This window comes from Patagioenas fasciata, chromosome 8, assembly GCF_037038585.1.
Source record: "Patagioenas fasciata isolate bPatFas1 chromosome 8, bPatFas1.hap1, whole genome shotgun sequence".
Classification (NCBI taxonomy): Eukaryota; Metazoa; Chordata; class Aves; order Columbiformes; family Columbidae; genus Patagioenas; species Patagioenas fasciata.
This window is the reverse complement of record NC_092527.1, coordinates 30,498,515-30,518,932: the sequence shown is the minus strand read 5'-3', so window position 1 is coordinate 30,518,932 and position 20,418 is coordinate 30,498,515. Positions and strand designations below refer to the sequence as shown.

At 38.9% G+C, this 20,418-nt stretch overlaps 1 protein-coding gene across 1 annotated transcript in view; it reads right to left on the bottom strand.

The window, feature by feature from the left end:
* Window positions 1-390: 390 nt before the first annotated feature.
* Window positions 391-20,418, bottom strand: part of CFAP58 (cilia and flagella associated protein 58) — a 57,350-nt gene continuing 37,322 nt past the window's right edge. The window contains exons 16-18 of the mRNA XM_065843706.2: window positions 7,328-7,447; window positions 5,677-5,810; window positions 391-1,489 (exon numbers count right to left, since the gene is read on the bottom strand). Coding sequence (XP_065699778.1) covers window positions 1,369-1,489; window positions 5,677-5,810; window positions 7,328-7,447 — 375 coding nt within the window. The 3' untranslated portion in view covers window positions 391-1,368. The remainder of the gene's footprint in view (window positions 1,490-5,676; window positions 5,811-7,327; window positions 7,448-20,418) is intronic.

The following is a 20,418-nucleotide window of genomic DNA, read 5'->3' as shown; positions in this document are numbered from 1 at the left end:
CACCAGCTTTTAAAAGCTTCAGTAGAACCTACTTGGGATCCCATCAAACTCAAGTGCCCGTGTCAGTTATTCTCAATTATTCTAACCATAAGGACATGTCAGGTAAACAAAAGACACGATTCAGACAGCATGACTGCCCTAAAATGATACCTTTAGCATAATACACTTGACAGAGAAAAAGCAATAATAGCTACTTTGGGAACAAAGGAAAAATACAATGGATCTGATGACTAACTGTTCTGGTCCCCAGTGCAAAAGCAAAGTAGATCCCTGTCGTATTTAACTTGATTCCTTTGAATTAAACACTTCCATTAAAAGTTTCCCACAGTAGCTTTAATATTTAATTATGTATTCCACCAAAGGAAAGAACAAAATCTTTGCAAAGGGTTTTTTAGCGCATGTGAAATATTTATCAGCATATCTCTTTGGACAAGTATTTTTATCCCCCAGGCTGGGAAAAATCTTCCGTGTACAAATCAGTTTCAAAACATTTTATTTTACAGCTTGAAAGTTTTCTATACTTCAGCACCTCATGCCGTGACTTTGTTATTTCACTTGTTAATGAATGGTAATTAAATCTCTTTTGGCTGAAAAGGTTGGAGGGCTCCTGCTGCATTACAAAAACAATTTCTGAAAGTTACAAAAATGCCCAAGTGTCTAGAAATTAAAGAGCAAAGTTTGCCACATTTTGAAGCCAAGTTTAAATCACTTGGAAGGATTTGTGTGGGAGAACAGCATGTCCCAGTCAGTGTGTACAGTCTCCCCTGTTGAACAGACATAATTATGTCACTTTCTGTTTACCAGAGTAAACAGAATCACATTCTTGATAATGTACCTTGTGGTCACAGACTTCCTTGATCTTACTAACAACTGTAGCAAACACCGCATAAGCCCTGTTATATACTACCTGCAAAAAAAAAAAAACTGCTACATGTATACTTTCAAGTAAAGGCTTGTTAATTTTGCATTTCCTCAGTAAGGCTTGAAACAGCAGCCTAGTCATTTTTCTTTTCTGTTTTCTCATTTCTTTCAGGTGCTTTGAGTGAGAGGATAAATGGAATGAGTGCTTACAACAGAGGTAAAGGGTAAGTTACATATTAGGGCATTTTGTGGTGTTACAGCACTAAATAGAGACACAGTATTGAAGAAGAAATATCCGCATGGTCTCCACTATTCAGTGCATCATACGGGCAGATTTGGTCCATAGTTTGTAAGCCAAAACCACATTAATTCTACTATAAAATGTCTTTTCCTGATAGCAACACAGTGATTTCAGAGGTCAAGTTGATACTGAATTTCTTTTTAAATTACATTTTCTCAAACAATCCAGCACAAGAAACTGGGAACAGGAATGTGATGAGTCCATTCCTAAGCCGTAACTTTGGGAAGGGGTCTGCTGAGAGCAAAGCCCCCTCCCATGAAGCGAGGAACATCAGACTTGGGGCGTGGAAACTCAGGCTCCATGTCAATCAAGGATCGTTCCTTCTCCCTTTGAATAGAAACAAAGAAAAGGAAAATACATATTTCATTTTGCAGTCCAGAGATGTTTACAAACTAAGGAAATCTGTGTCCTCCAAAGTTTCTTTGATGCAACTACGTATCAAGAGATCATTAAAAAAATGTTGATTAAAGCCTGTTAGGCTAAACCGCCAAAACTAGGTGTCTGTTTGGATCTAATTACAAGCCTACTGATGGGTTTTGGAATTATTAAAAACTAGAAATAAATGAGCTCTCTTTGTGCTACTCCCCAAAATGGTCAGAGAACCTCATTAGAGAAAGTTTGTACATGAGCTCCATGACTTCAGATTTCTAATCACCATCCCATTCTAGCAAGTACATGCCTGTTTTCAAACAAGCAGCTACATTCATCAAAGGTGCAATGGGGAGATATTTTTTCTTTGTTGAACTTTAATGAATAAACAGTGTTATGTGTCATCACATTCTAACAAAGTTCTAGTGATAATTACCCTGCTTGTGACTTTTGCAGAAAACTAACAGATTGCTGTGGGTGCCCGGACAGCCCCAGGAGGTTGCTCCACCTGAGGACCCAGGAGGGCTTGAATTTGATGGCCTTAAGATGAGGGAACAAGGGTTAGCTGGTTTCACTCTTATGAGGTTGGGGAAGTAAGCACAACAGAACAAATACGAAGGGCAGTATTTCAAACTCACTGTGATATACCTGGATGTTTCGGAGAAAAGTCCTGAGATATTTAAAAATCAACCAAGTGGAGCTTTATGAAGTACTCACTTATTGTAACAGCAGAGATCTCAATGCTTTACAAAGAAGGTCAGTGCCATTATTGTTATTTTATAGTCATTGAGATGGAGACACAAACATGAATACAACCAGGCTTTTGCAAAACCCAGCCTTATCACATTAGCAACCTTTCTCAGTCCACAGCGAGGGAAAATAAAACATTTGCTGGAATTAATGCTTTTCTCTTGATCCCTAAATATCTGTGTCGGGGGAGAAGGAAGTTCAGAGAAACCCTGTAGGATGACTAGTTATGCTTCCTTTTCCAAATTTAATCCATATGGAGGAGGGAGAATAGGCAAAAGATGGCACAGATGAACTTAACCATGAAAAACATTTATAAATGTTTTTAATCATATCAGTGTAACACTAATGGATGTGCCAGCTGACAGCACTAAAACTAACACGCTATATTTAGATGGCTCATCCTATCTCACAATCGGGCTTCCAAATTTGGGGAAAGAAAATGGCCCAGAGTCCCTGCTCATTTTTTCTTCAGGCTCCCACGGAGACATCCAACAGATGTGCTCATCAGTATGGAAAATTCTATGCAGCTGAATACTGTAATATATTATGCAGAATTAATGTGCAAGTAACCACTGCAAAAGCTCCCAGTTACTACTGACATCCCTCAGTGCAGTTATTTAAATATATAGGACTGCAGGATCAAGTCTCTGGTGTGGATTTAAGCTTCACATTTTGTCACTCATCCTTATCAAGATCAAACTGGAACTCTCTTGCTAGAAGCAGCTAGGAAAAGTAGTGAAGTGCAAAAGGTGCAAGAAGCAGAAGGAGTAAATGGGAAGAGTAAGAAAAAGAAAGCCTGGGACATCTGGGAAAGACAACACTCAGACTCTAAGAGCAGGAAGAGGATTTCAAATTCACAACCAAAATCTTAAACATTGGATTTTTGGCTTGAACACAAAACAAAGCTGAATTCCTGTTGTCACTCATTATATTTGTTCAGCATCCCATGGAAAGCTGCATCAGTTCAGTATCAAGACTTTCAATCACAAACCAGAACTGCCTTATGCAAATCCATAACAGCTTTAGACGATACTTTTGTGTGAGGTTATCTGATAGTACCAATTCTCTTTCATACCAGGGTAGTCAATAATTCTATTAATGCTATTGTCCTGACAGGATCCTCTTTTTATTAGCAAAACCACTCACATTTATTTCAGACATTATGTTAACATTAGCCAGCATGATAGGGACCAAATCAGTGATTTTGTCAGCTGGGATTTAGAGCAACCTGAGATTGTACTAATTACATGCCCTGGCTCTTTGGCCAGCAGCTGCACAGCAGGCAGAGCCTGTCCTGCCCAGTCTGAGTGTGGAATGGCTGCATGTCATGGGTGAAGGACTCCTTGGGGAATGATCTGGCTGCACAACAGCTTCTCCCTATTGTAGAAAGCAAAAGGCATTTCATGCACAGTTGGTAGTTTGGAAAAGGAAGGCTGCCCAACAAGGTTCTTTCCTTTGCACAGCTGCTGGGCAATGCAAAGCACAGCCTAGAGATCACAGAAGCTGCAGTTATTCAGGACTGATATAGCCAGTTATGCTTTGGGGTGTGCATATCCTACAAAGTAGGATGGGGTCCAACAGGTTTGAGTGGGAACAGAATGATGAGGGACAGGGGAGAGCAAAGCCCAGTGCCCGGCTCAGCTGCCCCAGAGACAGAGAAGTGCAAGCCAGGGCTGTTGGCACAGTGCTGGTAGCTTCTGAGCCTGAGGTAAGAGAAAGGAGATGTGATCGTCCTGCAGAAGCACCACTAATAGCATCTGAATGTACTTCCAAAGCACAGATGTTGCAAAGACACCACACTCATCAGACTACAGTCATCCCTGCTCACACAAACAAGCCAACAAGCTGCAATAATGTCAGATATCTGTCCTGAACCTCTAAACAGTGCAATGAGTCTGGCACTAATTGCCCTGCACCACAAAATTCCATTCACTGTGTATGATTAACAGACTCAAGTTCAGTCACCATCACCTCGTACAATATTTTTGTTTTACTTTAAAGCATTTATGCCCCTAACAAGTTGGATTTTTTCAGTAGTTATAAAAGGAATTCATTCTAGGTATGATATAACAACAAAACATGGGTGAATTCCTTCTCATCTGATAATCAGAAAGAAATATGATGCCAGGGTCCAAAATGGAAGCATTAAAATTATTGTGAAGAGGATACTTAGCTGCTGGAAATGAATTATCAGGCATTATGGTAGCCTCACATATTGATTCTAAAGCTCCAGGAAGGCCATTAGCACTGCACAATTGTTGCTCATTCCAAACATTAAGGTAACATTATGCAATTTACAGATAGACAGAAGTCACTGTTTATCACTGACTGTTTTGCTAATTTAGTCATCAAAACTGTTTGCTAGCTGAAATATGATTAAGGGAGAAATAGATACAGGCAGCTTTTCACCTACTGTGTGAGGAAGGGACAGGTTGAGGATGGAAAGGGGTGAAAAGACAAAAGGCATGCACTGAAAGACTTGTAACAAGTCATGCCATCTGACCGCAGAAATCTAAGAAACTTCTCTTTAAAAGGAAAGCCCAATAACTCCATTTTCAGAAGTGACTAATAGTTTTGGTGTCCCAACTTGGAGATTCATTATCAGAACAGCCTCATCTCTCAGCCTCTGCAAATTAGATCATTTTAATGGGGCAGAAATTGAGCAACTAAAATCTTAGTCATTTTCTTTTAATCAAGAGGAGCAGTTGTGGACAGAGGGTAGCAGGGATGTGTCATCCAACTGCTGCTGGTTAAAGAGAGACAACTACCTACAGGACAGTTCTTAGGCTCTACCCCCAAAGGCTAAGATATCTGACAAAGCCAGACTCTGAGAATTGCTCACTTTCCTCCATCTGGATGTAGAAAGGGAACAAGAACGTCTTCTCTGTAACCATCAGCAATGATATGCGCTGCCAGAAGGGGATAGTCATCAGTCACAACTACCACACTTGGGAAACAATAAAAACATTATTCTTAGACCAGGATTATGTAATTGCCACCCAAAGAACCGTTGTCCCCCATATCAGAAGCTGTTTAATTATAGCTTGTAAAATGCATTGAGATCCTCATAATGCTTGAGGATCTCTCATTCAACATAAGAGACCAGACACTAATCTGTGTCCTCTGGGCACCGTCTCATTGGTATGAATAATTTAACTGGACTGCAGAACATGTCAGCAGCATCTCTGCTGGATGTTCTTGTCCTGGCCATAGATCATGGTAAATCTAGACCAGACTGCAGTAATAGGAAGGATAACATTCAGGAAAATTAGGCAACAATATTATATCACCTCAGTCAAATTTGACCACATTCTGATCAAAAGGCTGAAGCAGGGTCTAAAAAAAATCTGTTTTATGCAGAAAGTTGTGTAGTCAAAACTGTTATTTTCCCATACCTGGCCTGTTGTTCCTTGCGTTTCTGAGCCAGGTATTTCTTTTTCACATTCATAAGTTCGTTGGCAAGTCTTTCAATTTCATATTTGTATTCTTGGCTTTGTGATTCATACATATTCAATTCTGAAGACAAAACCTAACAAACATTAGGCAAAAAGCAGAAACAGGAGATGTCAGTTTCACTTACACATATGTTAGTACTTTTACAAGCACTTTCCTGTCACATTTGACAGTGTAAGACATCACTGTTTTCCATCACATCTCATTTTCTACCATGATGTTTCATTTGATCACCTGTGCTCAACTAAGGACAATTTACAAAATTAAGGCTATGCCACTGGACCACAATAAAATATGTAAAATATGCCCCAAGCATTATGGGAATGGTATTGATACACACATTAGCTCTTAATGTTCTGGGACACAAATCTGGGTGAAAATCAAAAATTAAGGTCTTAAAAATAATAAAGCAGGGATTTATTTAATAATAATGGATTTTATTCACAGGGATCCGCTTTTTTACATGAAGTAATTAAATCCATACGAGCAAAGTAGTAGTAGGCAGCATAAATATGAATACAATGCTGCTTTTATGTGAATCAGTAAACGTTTTTTAAAAAGTAGGAGCATCCATATTGTGTTTTCCTTCTTTAAGAAGGAGAATAGCTTGACCTGGCACCACAAAATGGCATGCAAACCAGTATGCAACAGCATACTGTGCCTGAAATACACAGCAGCAATTGACTGCATTAAGGACAAATGGGAACCTTATGGAAAACTTCAAATTACGTTCAGTTTATCTAGACTTTGGCTTCTATTTTACATTTTCTACATTGTTTTTCTTCTCCGTGGAAAGCTAAGATTTGCATAACAGCCTCTTTGTTTCCTAAGGGCCCATCTGCTCCTACGTTTTTTTCCTCATGGTTAGTATAGACGTGATTATGATGCAGTGAACAGGAGATGATGACTTCAACAGAGAGAGGAGTGCTAGAAGTAGACGAACTCCTGGGGAGACTGATCTTTCATGCAGGCAAGAACAAGGGAAGAGCAGCTTATTCAATCAAAGAATCATTTTTAATATCATGCTTTCAAAGTTTCCTACAAGATTCCTTCAGAACCAGGAAATCCTCCCTTCTAGTGACAAAGGGTTACGACAGGTTACTCTTGTCAACTCTGTAAAAGTTGCAAGTCTAATACATGTGTATGCATTGCAAGAGAAATAACAAGAATTTAAGGCTGGATTCTCAATGTATTCCCACTAGTTAAGAAGAAAATTAAATAGCTTTGATTTGTTTATTAAAGCTCTTAACAGTTCAAGAAAAGGGAAGGAGAATAAGCTCAATGGAAAACTGATGGTGTCCTAGAATGCCCATACCCAAAAAGCATTTACAGCATTGTGCTGCACACTCATATTCTAAAAACACTTTTCCTCTATTTTAATGAAACAAACCAGCAAAATGTGAAAAAAGGCTCTACTACTATTGGTTCTCCCTTGTGGAGATGTAGTATTAATCTTATTTTCCTGATCTAATATACTAAGGCATGCACACTGATCACAGAACATCATCCTGAAGCCTCACTCCCCAGGATCACTGGTGAAGTCATTCTGCAATCCTGGCAGCCCCTCAGCCAGAGGTAAAGGGCATCTCTTACTTTCAGCTGTTTAGTCTTCTCTCGAAGAGCGCGCCGGTAGAGCTGTAACTGTTCTGCGGCTTCAGGCCCAGGCTGCCGGGCCAAGACATGCTTCAGTTCCACATACAGTTTCTCCTTTTCCTAAGAAAAATACAGGAGGAAGAACCATTATAAAACTAAAATAGCAGCAGCCCAACCTGTGATGAAATCAACCTCACTGAAAAACGCAACTCAGTCATGGAGGTATTTGCAGAAACAAATCTGGCTGTGTGTCAGTCTTCCCTCACTAGCCATAAGGTATTTAAAGTTGTTGTGATAGCAGCGGGAGAGCTCATTAAGAGAAACATCCAGCTACTTCGAACCACGAATGAAATACTCTTAAACACTGTCATCAAGTGAGCATGCTCTACCATTGGGAACTCAAAATAGCCACTGGAAAAGTATCCAGGGGTGTGAGATTAATTACTAGTAACCGTGCTTACTTATGAGCCACATTGCCTTACATTAAGGATCACAGCTTCAGCCAACAGCATTTGAGCAGGTTATAGAAATGTCAGGGAAGATCTGTACAAACTAGTAACTTCTTCCAAACAAAATCCTGCAAAGCACATGCATGTGCACACACACGCACATAAAACCTTTCAGTTTAACTGCAGGGGCACTGGGAAAGGGAAGAAGGGTATAAACAGCAACAACTCTGACTAGCACAACTACTACCAAGCAATTTCTCTTTTCCATGTGTCTCCCCTTCCTTCATATTGGAACTGTATACTTGTGGGAATTGGACATAGCCATGCCCAAACGGAAATCACACCATGGACCCACTTACAGCCTTCTGTACTGAAAGCCAGCCTCAGAAGAGGCTGGTTATTTTGAAGATGTAAATTCTACATGTCAAGTCTTCAAGAGTGTAAGGATTCAAGAGTTTTTAGACCTCAGCATTTTCTGAAAGCCATGCACTATAATGGTCACAAGTTTGGACCCAAAAGTGGAAGCACTTCAAATCATAAATCACTTCAGTAAACATTGCCCTTAAGCTCTGAATATTACTGAAGAAGAGTTCCTTATAAATGAAGTTGTTCACAGCTTATCTCTGGAAAATTAAAACCTCCTGAGACTCAGACAGAAGTTTGCATAGCAGCAAAACTTAAATTGAGAACTCATTCTCAGTAGAGAGTTGTAATGTCACTACAAGTGGTTTCTACTACCACCTTTTCTTCCTGAGTTCACTGCATGTTAAAAACAACAGCAAAAGAAAAATCTGCCTTGTCAAAACCTGGTCAGTCAGTATTAACATTCCACCCCTAAATGTATCACAGATTTGTATTTTGGAGGAGTGTAACGGTAATTTGGACAAATATGGAGCAGTGATGGATTGAAGGTCTTATATGCAATTGTTTTCCAATTTATTTCCCTCCTAACTCGCTACAAGGGCCAACCAAGCTTTTCAAACATTGTGCAATGGTGTGTATAATAACCCCATTTAGAGACAAAGCATGCAATTCTATTATAAGGAGAATCTATCTTATGCAACAGAGACTCGTTAGCTGTCCGATGTATATTGTCTCCATAACCCAACAGAGGCAGAACCAGCTGTCTTGTAATGCATATCCTGTCCTTCCTTGCTCTGCACTGTCCATCTCTTTTACATCTAGTCAATTAATTTGTCACTGGTTTAGAAGCACCATATGTCAGCAAAATGTTAAAAGAAAACCCTGAATACTTCTTTCCTCATCAGCAAAAGTTGATATTCACAGGTTGGCATTTTGATAATTTCTGACATGTTACCCCAGGACTAAAAAAAAATTAACTTAAAATAATTTTAAAACAGCAACTACCAGAATAAATCTGTCAGTCACAAGGTAGGTGTGATACTACCACCAAAGATGCCTTACTTACAGCAGGTATTTTTATCTCTACACATAAGAAATCAGGAATGCCCAGGGAAAAAAAAAAATCAGCTCAAAATAATAAAGATAAATTTTGGCTTCTACAATACTCTAGCTATATTAAAACGGCAGAGAAGCTGTGCAGTGTGTAATCCATGCAGATCTCTTATAAACAGGCAGCTATCAGACACAGCACAGAACATGGAGAAAGACCTGTAGGGTTGTCTGATGTGCGAGTTGTATTCAAAGTAGCTTTCAGTCATAGTGCATAAATTAAAACCTCCATAAGATGGATCCATGTTGCTTTTTTGTTTTGGAAACAAGTAGAATGCACACACATTACTTAAAATGTCTGAGAACCCAATGGGGTCAGATGGTGAGAAGGCATCACGACACTGACAGGAAAATTGTAATTCAGCAATGATGATCAGTGACGCAGCAGTAATTAAAAACACGAGGGTAAGCTGATCTGTTTGGTGTCTACTGGAAGTCAGTTAATGCTATTTTGTCTGAAGCAGAAGTCAGTAAACTCCATTTATTTCTGTTGGTGGCTGTGCAAATGATATCGGAGATAAAGCTACAGGAAATTCTACACCCATTGGGCAGGAATAAGTCAATCCGTTATAGCATGCGTGTCAACCAGCTTCATTGGTTTATGGCATAAACTAAGGCAAGTTTGTGCCATGGCGGAGAGATGACAGCACATTTATTTTGCTTATGTAGGGCACACTTGGAGACTCAGATTGAGGGTTACAGTCACATTTCAGGCATTCCAAAGAGAATTTCAGCACCTCTGTGAATATCTGCTGTAAAAATTATGTAAATAAAACTCCACATTATTCTTAGAACAGCCCTTCGTGTCTTAGATTTGTTCTCCACCAGAGCTCTGAGGTGCCCACAGATCTGCCTTTAGGCTCAGCCATTACAATATCTTTCTGCATCCCTAAGTCTCTCGCCTGTTAATTCAAAGAGGGCGACTGTTCCTTTCCCCTAAATTTATCTAGCTGCTGTCTCAGCCAGAATCCAGAGTTCTCCCGGCCTGCTTGCTCTACAGAAAATTGAGAAAAAATCATTTTCTTCTGCAGTGGACTGGCAGGTGTTTGGCAAATTTCAATTGATTGTTCAGGACTCAGTAGTCATGAGTTTATTTGGTCTACAGCAAGAAGAATCACTTTTGCCAACACAACCCTACTTGAAAAGAAGCTGTTGCTGCTGACCAGCACAGGCCAATTTGTTCATTGTCCCCTGCCAGGGGGACCATCAGACACATCTCAAAATGACACCAAGGCATTTCACTGCTTTGACAAGGAGTGGGAGGTAGTCGGCAATGCTGGGACAGACCAATGCACCAGGTATTAGTTCTAAAGATAAGACTCCATTTTATATCATCTTCCCCCTTACCATGACACTAGGAAACTCCTGAAATGACCCATATCGTTAGTTAGCCCAGGGTATTGTTCTGAGCCAGAGACGGTGGATGACTGTAGATTTAATGAAGATGTATTCAGAGCAGAAACAGGCCATGAAGTCCCAGCTTCCTCATTTTTATCAGCTTGTCTTTCCAAGTAGATAAGTCAACAAATTTACATGGCAGAGCAGCACATCAACAGTTTTCTCCACCAGACTTGCAAAAATCTTATTGTGCACCAAAAGCTTTTTATCACACAAATTATTAAAAAAATCCCACATCCAAAAAATCCCAAACCTTTTCACTCTAAGTTTCATTTATGTTAGCTCCTGTCTCCACTAATTCTTTAGCAAGAATAAAAAAAAAAAACACAACAAGATAAAGACATAAAGCAAAAGTGTGCAATGTAGTGTACAGTGGCAAACCCCAAAACATTTAACCTAGCTAAAAATTTGTATTTTAATTGGCAAAGTGGAGAAAGCAACACAGTAACTCTGTAAGCACACTACAGTTCCTCATGGCTTTGGTGAGGAAAACAAGTCAGTCAACATGCCGCAGGGGGTTTCTTGTTTATTGGTATTATAAGCAAAATGTCAGCGCTATGCTGAACTCCAGAGCCATTTTGTTTACGATGCCATGCAGCAGCAGAGCATCCTTAAGGGGCTGTGATCCTTTTTCAGAAGTGTTAAAAAGGACACTGAAATCTCTATTAAATACACACATGGACATACACGTGTAGTCACAGTCATTTTACCTGTATAAGCTGCACACATATTTGTGTGGATATGTGCACCTAATAGAGTAGCTGTTGGCTCAGGACATCTATGATTTAAAGTTTTATGACATGTAGAAAAAATTAGCATACAGTAACCTTCATGAATTTTATAACAACAGAAGAAAGTTGCCTCCAGCACTCTGAAATGTGCAGTATAAACTTTCTCAATAAACACTTTTCAAAAGCTCCTTCTCTTTCTTGTCTATTCCACATCCATCAGCAAACACCTTTGCAAGCATGCAGTTCCCTAAAACAGCTTGTATTTTCATCATCATCTAAACCCTCCTTTAACTGTTCAATGGGAGATTTTTTTATTGCACAAATGAATTCAGGTTTGAAACGGCACTGAAGTCTTTTCACAATGTGGCAACACTAACCCTGCATGAGATGCTTGAGGTTTTCATGTTTAAATGCTGTCACCAACTTGAAGGAAAGTCTGGCATAATTTCCCTGCCTTTGGTGAAATTCGCACCATTCTAGATGGAGTTAAATTAAACCTGTCTTATGACTTACCCCTCCAGTTGATAATAATGCTTCTCAAGAGCAAATCTGTTTCCTTTGGCACAGAGCAGACTGCACCAAATTGACTGGCATTTTCAAAACAGCTTAATGAGAGAGGAAAAAACACCTTGGAGCATCTTCTAAGGTCTTCACCCTTGACTCTTCTTTGTAACAGTAAAAGCTGAATGCTGCATTATTACCATCTTCCCAGAACAACAAAGCACAAACATTTCCAGCTAAAGTGCAATTGCAAGTTACTGTTTTTATCATTATTGTTAGGTACTGGTACTACTGTATTTTTCTTAGAAAGTGTGTGGGAAAACAGAATTTTTTTTCCGATGGGCAAATAGGTTACATATCCTCCTCTCCTTTCGACTTCTGAACTCTGAGACATGAGGATAACAATCTACCAGAAAAAAAAAATGGCATGGATGCCTCTTGCTGAAATAACAGCTGCAATTACCTTTTTACTATTGGCATTCCACAGGAGTTTATAAAATCATTAATCAGAGTGGCTCATTTAATCACAGTGTTTATGCTTTACATTGCAGAAGGTGATCAACTAATTATCTCTTGTTCCTCTGTATGTGTGAACAGAAACACACATGCACATATATACACAGACAAGCGAGCTATTCCTTGAAGGTGAGAATTACCCTTGACATGGCATGGATTGATGTAAATATTTCAGCTATTTCCAGTGCCTGCAGCTTGACAGTTGGACTGAAGAGAGCTCTAAACAAACCTTTGTTTCACATTCTAGTAGCAGCTTGTCTTAAAGTGTTCTGGAGGAGACTCAGAGGTTGATACAAATCTTATCAACAAGGAATCTAAATATTTTAAGTGAATAGGACTGTAAAGCAAACAATGGGGAATCTTCTACTGGCTGATAATTACTATATACAGGGTTTCAAGCAAAAATAATTCTCTTCTTTAAATGCAGCCTATTTGAGTCAAAACCTCTATTTTAATTCAGTGTAACAGCATGTATTTTAGCCATTCAACAGCCATTTAGATTTTAAAATATCAGATGAATCAAAGGCGAATTATCACAGCTCTGCTGTTAATGATTAGTTGTTCCTGCAAGTGGAGGTTTGGGATGGGCATTCCCAGCAGATCCAGCTTCTGCTCTCACTTCCAACTGATCTGACAGATGACCTCGAAGGGTCAGAGAAACTGCAGAGCTGCTTCTAGAAATATCTACCTGTAAGTCAGGCACCCACATCTCTTTAATCACCTGCTTGACTTAGATCCTCAGATTTCCCTGAAAGATGAGAGCACTTAGCTTTAAGTCCTTTGGCGTTCTGGAATTACCACCTCTGAACAGCTGTTTTAAAGTCAAGCCCCCACTTAAACCTACAAATACCTGTCTAACAAGGCAGCAAAGCCTACATACATCTTTCTGACAGCATAGCAGAGTTTCCCTGCATACGCCAATTACCTCAGGGAAGAAAGAGTGGTCTCCTCTTACACTTTGGAACCTATTAAGAAATAACAGTGCATCTAAGAAACACATACAGCAATTCTGAAATCATTAATGCTTTAACATATGGCTTCCTTCAGACTCACTGGAATTAGAGCTGACCGTCTGCTATCCTTCGAGGAGTTCTGTTTCAGGTCCTTCCCGCCTGCTGCTTAAAATTCAAAGAAACAGAAATAGGACTAGAGGAAGAGGAAAGAGAGCAAATCCTAACGTTCAAGTAAAAGCAACTGCTGTGCCCAAATGTGCCACCCCATTGCTTAAGATCACAGTTATATCTAGGAAGACAGGCACAGGAGTGCTTGAGCTCTGGAGGATGTGGAGCTACTGGCTAACCCAATCATCCTACGTGGCAGAGTCTCCCTACATAGGATTCATGGCTCCTGTGTGCTCCTCAGCTCATGTCTGGCTGTCTCAGAGTGAAAAATGAGGGACGGAGTTCTTTCTACACCTGTTTGTATGTGTCCAGTTTTAAGGCATCTTCAAAAAAGAAAGACCACACACTACCAGAGTGACTAACTGCCCCAGAACAGCCTTAGTGCTGCTGCATCTTTCTGCACATTTTGTCTCAACAACAGCATCATTGCACCATTCACACTTGTATAAGAATGAAAACAAGTGATCTGAAATACATGAAATCTAGTCTGTCCCTGTGGAATGTCTTTTGCTGTTGTTGTTGGGATTTGATGTTGTTGTTGTTGCAACTATCATACAAAGCAGTAATCCATCCCTGAAATAAAAATCCATCACTGAGTGGGATGCTGTAGATTGTCTATAACTTGCTGCTGAGGGAGGAGCAGAATACCCTTGCCTCAATGGAAGAATGCTTGCTAAAGGGTACGCCTGAATAATAAAGATTTGCATCTGGCTCTGGGTCACACTATATAATATGGGCTTGCGAATGTATTGCTAGGCTGCTGTTGCTCTCCTCCAGTATTTTAACTTCTCTAGCAGCTTCTGGATGGCCGACAGTCAGTATCGGATTGCCAACAGCACTGCGAAGCTCGTGCATTGCAATGTATTCAGTCAGCACAGCGAGCCATTTACTTTCCCTTAACAAGATAACTGGTTGATTAATATACTTTACCCTGGGGTGCGCAGCAGATTTATTTCCTTCCCAGATAGATGCTGAATACAGGAATGAGAAGTAAACAAGTTTCTTTTCATTTATTTGTTATTTACTGGAACAACTCCTGAACTTTTCACTCAAGCTTTATTTTAGCTAACTATCACTGAAGCTAATGTCAATGTTGACTAAGAAAGAACTTTAGGAATGGGTCATTTCACAAAATATTTTAAGTCTATTGACAGACAGTATCCATGCTCAGGATTTCTGGGTTCAAACCAGGTGTAACGCATTTAAATAAAATATTTCAGTGATCATCGTTTCTGCTTTTCTGATGCAGATTACAGGTAACAGTGATGTTCCTTGGGTACTTATATGGTGTTCTCCTTTCAACATCCAAATACTGTTAAATCTTTAATGTACTTATGCCGAACTACAGCTTCCAGCCAGGGCAGTGACAGTCTTCTCATGCTACAAAAGCATCTGGACCCAAAGAGTTGCTACGTGAATTGCTAAAATTCACTAAAACTCCTGGAAAATACACAGAAATGAATTTCAGTCTCCTAAGCACCCTGGACCACCATGCTGAGTAAGACAATACATCTGTTCCTTGCTTTTCAGGAACACCAGGGCTGAACTACAGCAGCAGGTTAGAAGTGTGGGAGAAAAGACAAAACTGTAAGCCACCGTATACTTCAAGCCAACAATCTCTCTCATGCATGCTAAAATTAATGGACTGGGAGTACATGTGTTAGAATGCAGGAAACAAATCTATACTTGACATTCATCTATCAAGGGGTTTATTTGTTTAATTAAATCAATCTTGCATGATATGGCATCTGATGAACCACTAGAGTTCTCTTTCAAGCTTTAACTCAAGTAAATATATCAATTCTCCTAAAAATGTATTTTTAAAAGGATTATGCATTCATGTACATTTGCCAGCTCTAAACCCTAAGTGATTTTTACTCCACCTGCAACTTCCTCATCTTTGTAAATTGCACCCAAGTATTTCTGACTAAAACACCATCAGAACAGCTAAAAACAGCGCAGATTCCCAGAAGTTATTTTAATCTGTTTTCTACTAATCTCTCAAATAAATTTACACCTTGCTTATGTCCAAAACCATTCATTATGGGAAATCTTTTTTGTTTATGAGGGCAATGTAGTTCCACAAAGATTCAGTAAAAACTAAACTCTTCCACTAAGATAATTCTTCACCAAAAATGTTTTGTTTGATCACTAAGTAATCTGCTTTCTTAGTGCCATAAATATATGCACTATTTTTACTGGAAAATTAATTTCTTATTCTAAAGAGCAGCTGATTATCTGCACCTGATGAAATTAAAGTGATCAGCACCTTTTCTGCCTGTTTTTGCAAAACCCTGCTTAAACAAACAGACTCTGAACAAAAACCAAACAAACAAACAAAAAAGAGGCTATTTTCCTGGGAAGACTTTATGCTCTTCTATTTGAATTGCAACATATGTAGGAAGAGGGGAAGAATGTAAATGTCAGTGTGCTTTTAAGAGCAGTTTATCATGCTGTAAGTTTCTATAGCATAGAACATCTTCTAATTCTAGACGGACTGAGATTAGAAAAGCTAAAATAAACTAATGTACCAAGAAGCATATTAAAAATATGCAGAAATAGATATCAGCTCCTTTCCTAGGAGAAATAGGGAAAGAATTCTTAAGGCTTATACAAAACTTTCAGGTGGATATCTAGACCCTCAATAGACCTTCACAGGTGGCTCTTATCTTTCCTGTTTATGAGATGTGGTTACTTACTACATCATCACAGGATTGCATACAAGCCCAGGTAAGTTGCACCAAGAGTTAACACCATGATTTTACAATTGTGTGAGTGGTTCTACCCTACTCATAGAAACCTACTGGATACACAATCAAACTAAAAAAATATATAGGTAGGTAGGTAGATAGATAGATAGATAGACAGACAGACAGATAGATAAAATTTTGGAAAAATAACATCAGTGACAGAACAAAAGGCACTAGAGAAATTCTAATTGTATGGGGAAATCATCATGCCAGGCATAGAACCACTAAAGGACACTAATCCTTCAACATAACACCAATATTAAAATACAAAACATTTCCAGTAACAGTTAAATTTAAAAACCCCAATCAAAGCTTTAGTTCAGCAATGAACATTTCAAGCACAATAAAAGGAAAATAAAAGGACGGTACAAGAAGGAAAGAACCTGAAAAAGCAGTCCTGAAGGATGACTCTATGCATTAGGTACTGCATTGGAGACTCCAGTCAAATCAGATTCAAGGCACTGGACCAAAATTAATTTAATGGCACTAACTCAGCAGACTCTTGTGCCTCAAAATATTGCACTGATAATTTAATATTTTTGTTCATCACTAGTTAGAACTGGCTTACATTCAGGAGTTCATGGGAATACATTATTTTTTTCATTTGAAAAAATAAGAGATTCTCTTCAGAGTCCAATTCTAAATTAAGACAACCCTTAGACTGTGCCTTGACACAACAGTGCCTAATTCTGCACAGCATTGGTGTAGTAAACCTTTTCTTTAATGATTCATGCCCAGATGAAAGCCAAAAGGTAAATGTTGGGCCTGAGTCCTTACTGTATTTTTCATATCTATATTTCAATATAAATCCCTTTCAATTCAGGCCACCAATTTAAAACCCAAGGCATAAACTCAAAATCTACCCTTCACTAGACACTGTTTTCTATCTCTAATCTTCCTTAAGATACATAGCAACACTTAGGTTTTTGTAAGACTAGGAAAGCATTTTTCTGGTTTGTATCCCATGTCAGGAACCATTTGATGGAATGGTCAGAAGTTTTGCCAGTTTAACTTTCTCAGTCAGTGGTGCAATTTCTTTGTGTTGACACGGCTATGCCAGCTACTGGCTCTGCAATTAGACACAATTATACTGGCAAGAAAATTTTCTGCCATTCAAGAGCTGGTATAAGCTAAACCAGAGAAGGAACTTTTTATGCCAGTAGGAATGGTACTTTTAAGCACAGAAAAAGCCTAAAGCTCAATATACTCACCCCTTTAATTGCGGGCTGAGAGAACCACCAGCTTCAGCCACAACATAGGACATTAATCCAATGCTTCCAGAGGAAATCAAATCCTCCAGGAAACAGAGCTAGAAAAGAGCCAAGTCCTAGTGAAGTGTAAAAAGCCAGAAAGAAAATTTCCCTTTTCATTTTTGGATGGAAAAATCCCTTCAAAAGGCTGACTCTATATATAAATGATAAAGGAGAAGTAAAGAAAGGATTGTATTTTGCAGTGGATTTTGCAGTTCACCTGTAAGTTTCAGTGCACATAAAGCACTCTCCCAAACTACCTCTGCTAAAATCTCTCTAAAGGCAAGATGACAGAGAAACAATAATGGGCAGGTCAAAAGAGACTCTTACGGATTCTACAGTCATTAGTTTCCTGAAGTGAATTTCAGTTATTTTTCTGAAAATAGACAATTCCGCCAAAAAAAAAAAATCCCCAACTCAGACTATCTGCTCTACACGTAACATGTAAGTAGGTTATACTCTCAAATCCAAGTAGAATCTATACTCAGAACAGAAAATATATATATTACAAATCTGAGAGGGTAAACCTCAGCGATTTTGAAGATGTGCAGGTCATACCTAAAACAAAAGCAAACTAGGCCTTAAAAATACCAAAACAAAGACAGGTAACAGGAGTGTATTCTCTTATTTTCCCTAGAAGTCTGTCCAATGAGAAAATCTCTTATGCAGCACTTGAGCACAGTTTTCGGTACTACGTGCTGTATAACAGAAGCTACATGAGTGCTGTGAGAGCAATGAAGAACATAGCAGAAGCACGCCGCATCAAACTGCAAAGCTATGGAAGGAAACTGTCTTCCTGAAGGACCAGGCTCTCATGCACTGGGTTGGAAAAAAATGATAGAAGATCGAAAAAATAGTATTTTACGTAATAAATGGGCAGAAAAAAAATTTATAACAAATACATGGAAGCAAATCCCAAAACTCCTCCATTAGCTGAAAGAAAACTTTGATTTCAGTAGTTGGCAGCCTGCATAAAAACACATGGTAACACACTGTTCTAAAGCAGGTTTTTTTGTGAAACTATAGTACCATGTCCGAGAAACAAAGAAGGTTGTGTATATGTTCAGACACCATAGCAACAAGAACCTAAAATTGGATAGAACAGTTCTACTACTAAGTTAGTACAAATGAAATAAAACATCTGCCTATTTTGAATGTTCAGCTAGTTATTGTTACTACTGAATTGCGTCATGTCTCTAATATATTCATTCATGTACCACTGTAAGAGTGGAAATGATTTTATTCCCTTTTCACTTGATGTGAGACATGCAAAAGCTAAGTAACCTGTCCAAGGTCACAGAAAAAGTCCCATTTGCTTTCTCCTCCTTGTATCTTACAATACCCAAAATGAAACTCTGCTGATTTATACTGGAGACAGCAGCATCCCCTCTGCTCCTCCTACTCCCTGTCAGTGGGACCATCAGTTCCTTGGGGGGATTGAAACTTAGCTCAAAACTTGGCTCAACACAAGGACATGTGGGTGTTATCTGGCTGTAATCTCTGAGTCAGATATATGAGCTAATCATGCCTTTTGCCCTTTCACTCTTTGAAACTATGAGCTCAAGGTCTGAATAGCCTGGAAGCATCACATTCTGACTGCCCAGTCCTGGTCTTTGATTGTTGACAACTTAACACAGTAATGATTAAAATATATATGAACAGAAGAATAATACTTTCGCTACTACATGCAAAGCTTAAACGAGACACATTCATCTTTGCCTCCCTTCACAAATAATCTTGCTTGCACATCTCTCTTTTACATTTATGAACAATCTTCTGAGATGACTGGCAACAAAGGTAAATGACATACAATGTGAATCTTCCCACTTATCCATTCCAAGGCATGCAGCTGAATAAAATTCCACTCAGTCAGACATAAAATCAAATTAGAGTAGCTCAGTCTGAAGAGAAAGAACTACATTTGAAACAAATAAAGCAGTGCATAATTCACTTTTAATGCGATAAGTTCCTAAAACTACACTAATCATAATCCTAATGAGGTAACCCATTGCACCGTGGGTTTACCACATCCCTGTGCAATTTGCAGTAGAGCAACAAGAGCTTCAGTCGTGTGAGGGATTTGCCCCATGTGCAAAGTCAGCAAGTACTTTTTATTGCAGTTGGGATTTGTTCAGCAGAGCACTTCTGTTTATTAATAATTATACCTTATGGCTATACAAGACATTTTGCTTACACCACGTGTTCACAAAGACCTTCACCCATCATTGAAATCCTTTGGTTAACACACAACACACTTTTCCACAAAGCCCCACAGTATTATAGTTTAGAAAAGAACGAAAAACGCTGTATCTTTCAACTGCACAAATCCAGAAGGAAGGTAATGACTCAAACATGGAAGTTGGCTAACCCTGAGTAACATTTCCTATGTTTGGCAAATATACCATTGGATTTTTATTGACCATAAGTATTCAAGACCTTGGGTTTGGATCTGATTTTTAAGACAGCATTTTTCATCAGCACAGGAGCTCGCAATTGTGAGAATGCCTGAGTTAAAGTATGACTGCCTGCTTTGCAGCTACTCTTCAAGTCTCAGGATGTCCACACTTCTTTGGTGTATGAGGGCTGATGGGTTATAAGCCAAGATTCTGCAGCTACAGAGCACAGATAAATCAGAAACGAGAGTTTAATAAGTTCTATAACATGGGACATCTTTCTATACCTTTATAATAGAGATCAACTCTGAAAAGTCATTCTAAAAAAGCAACATTCATCATGTTGCATATTCAATACCTCTCAGTAAATGTCTGATACAAAAATGTGCCCTGCTGACAGGCTAAGAAAGATATTTTTGTATAGGATTTTAGAGTCACACTGGGTTCCTCCTGTACTGTCAGCAATCAGCTTCTTCTGTCTGAAATGTAGCGAATCATTCTTTTAATCA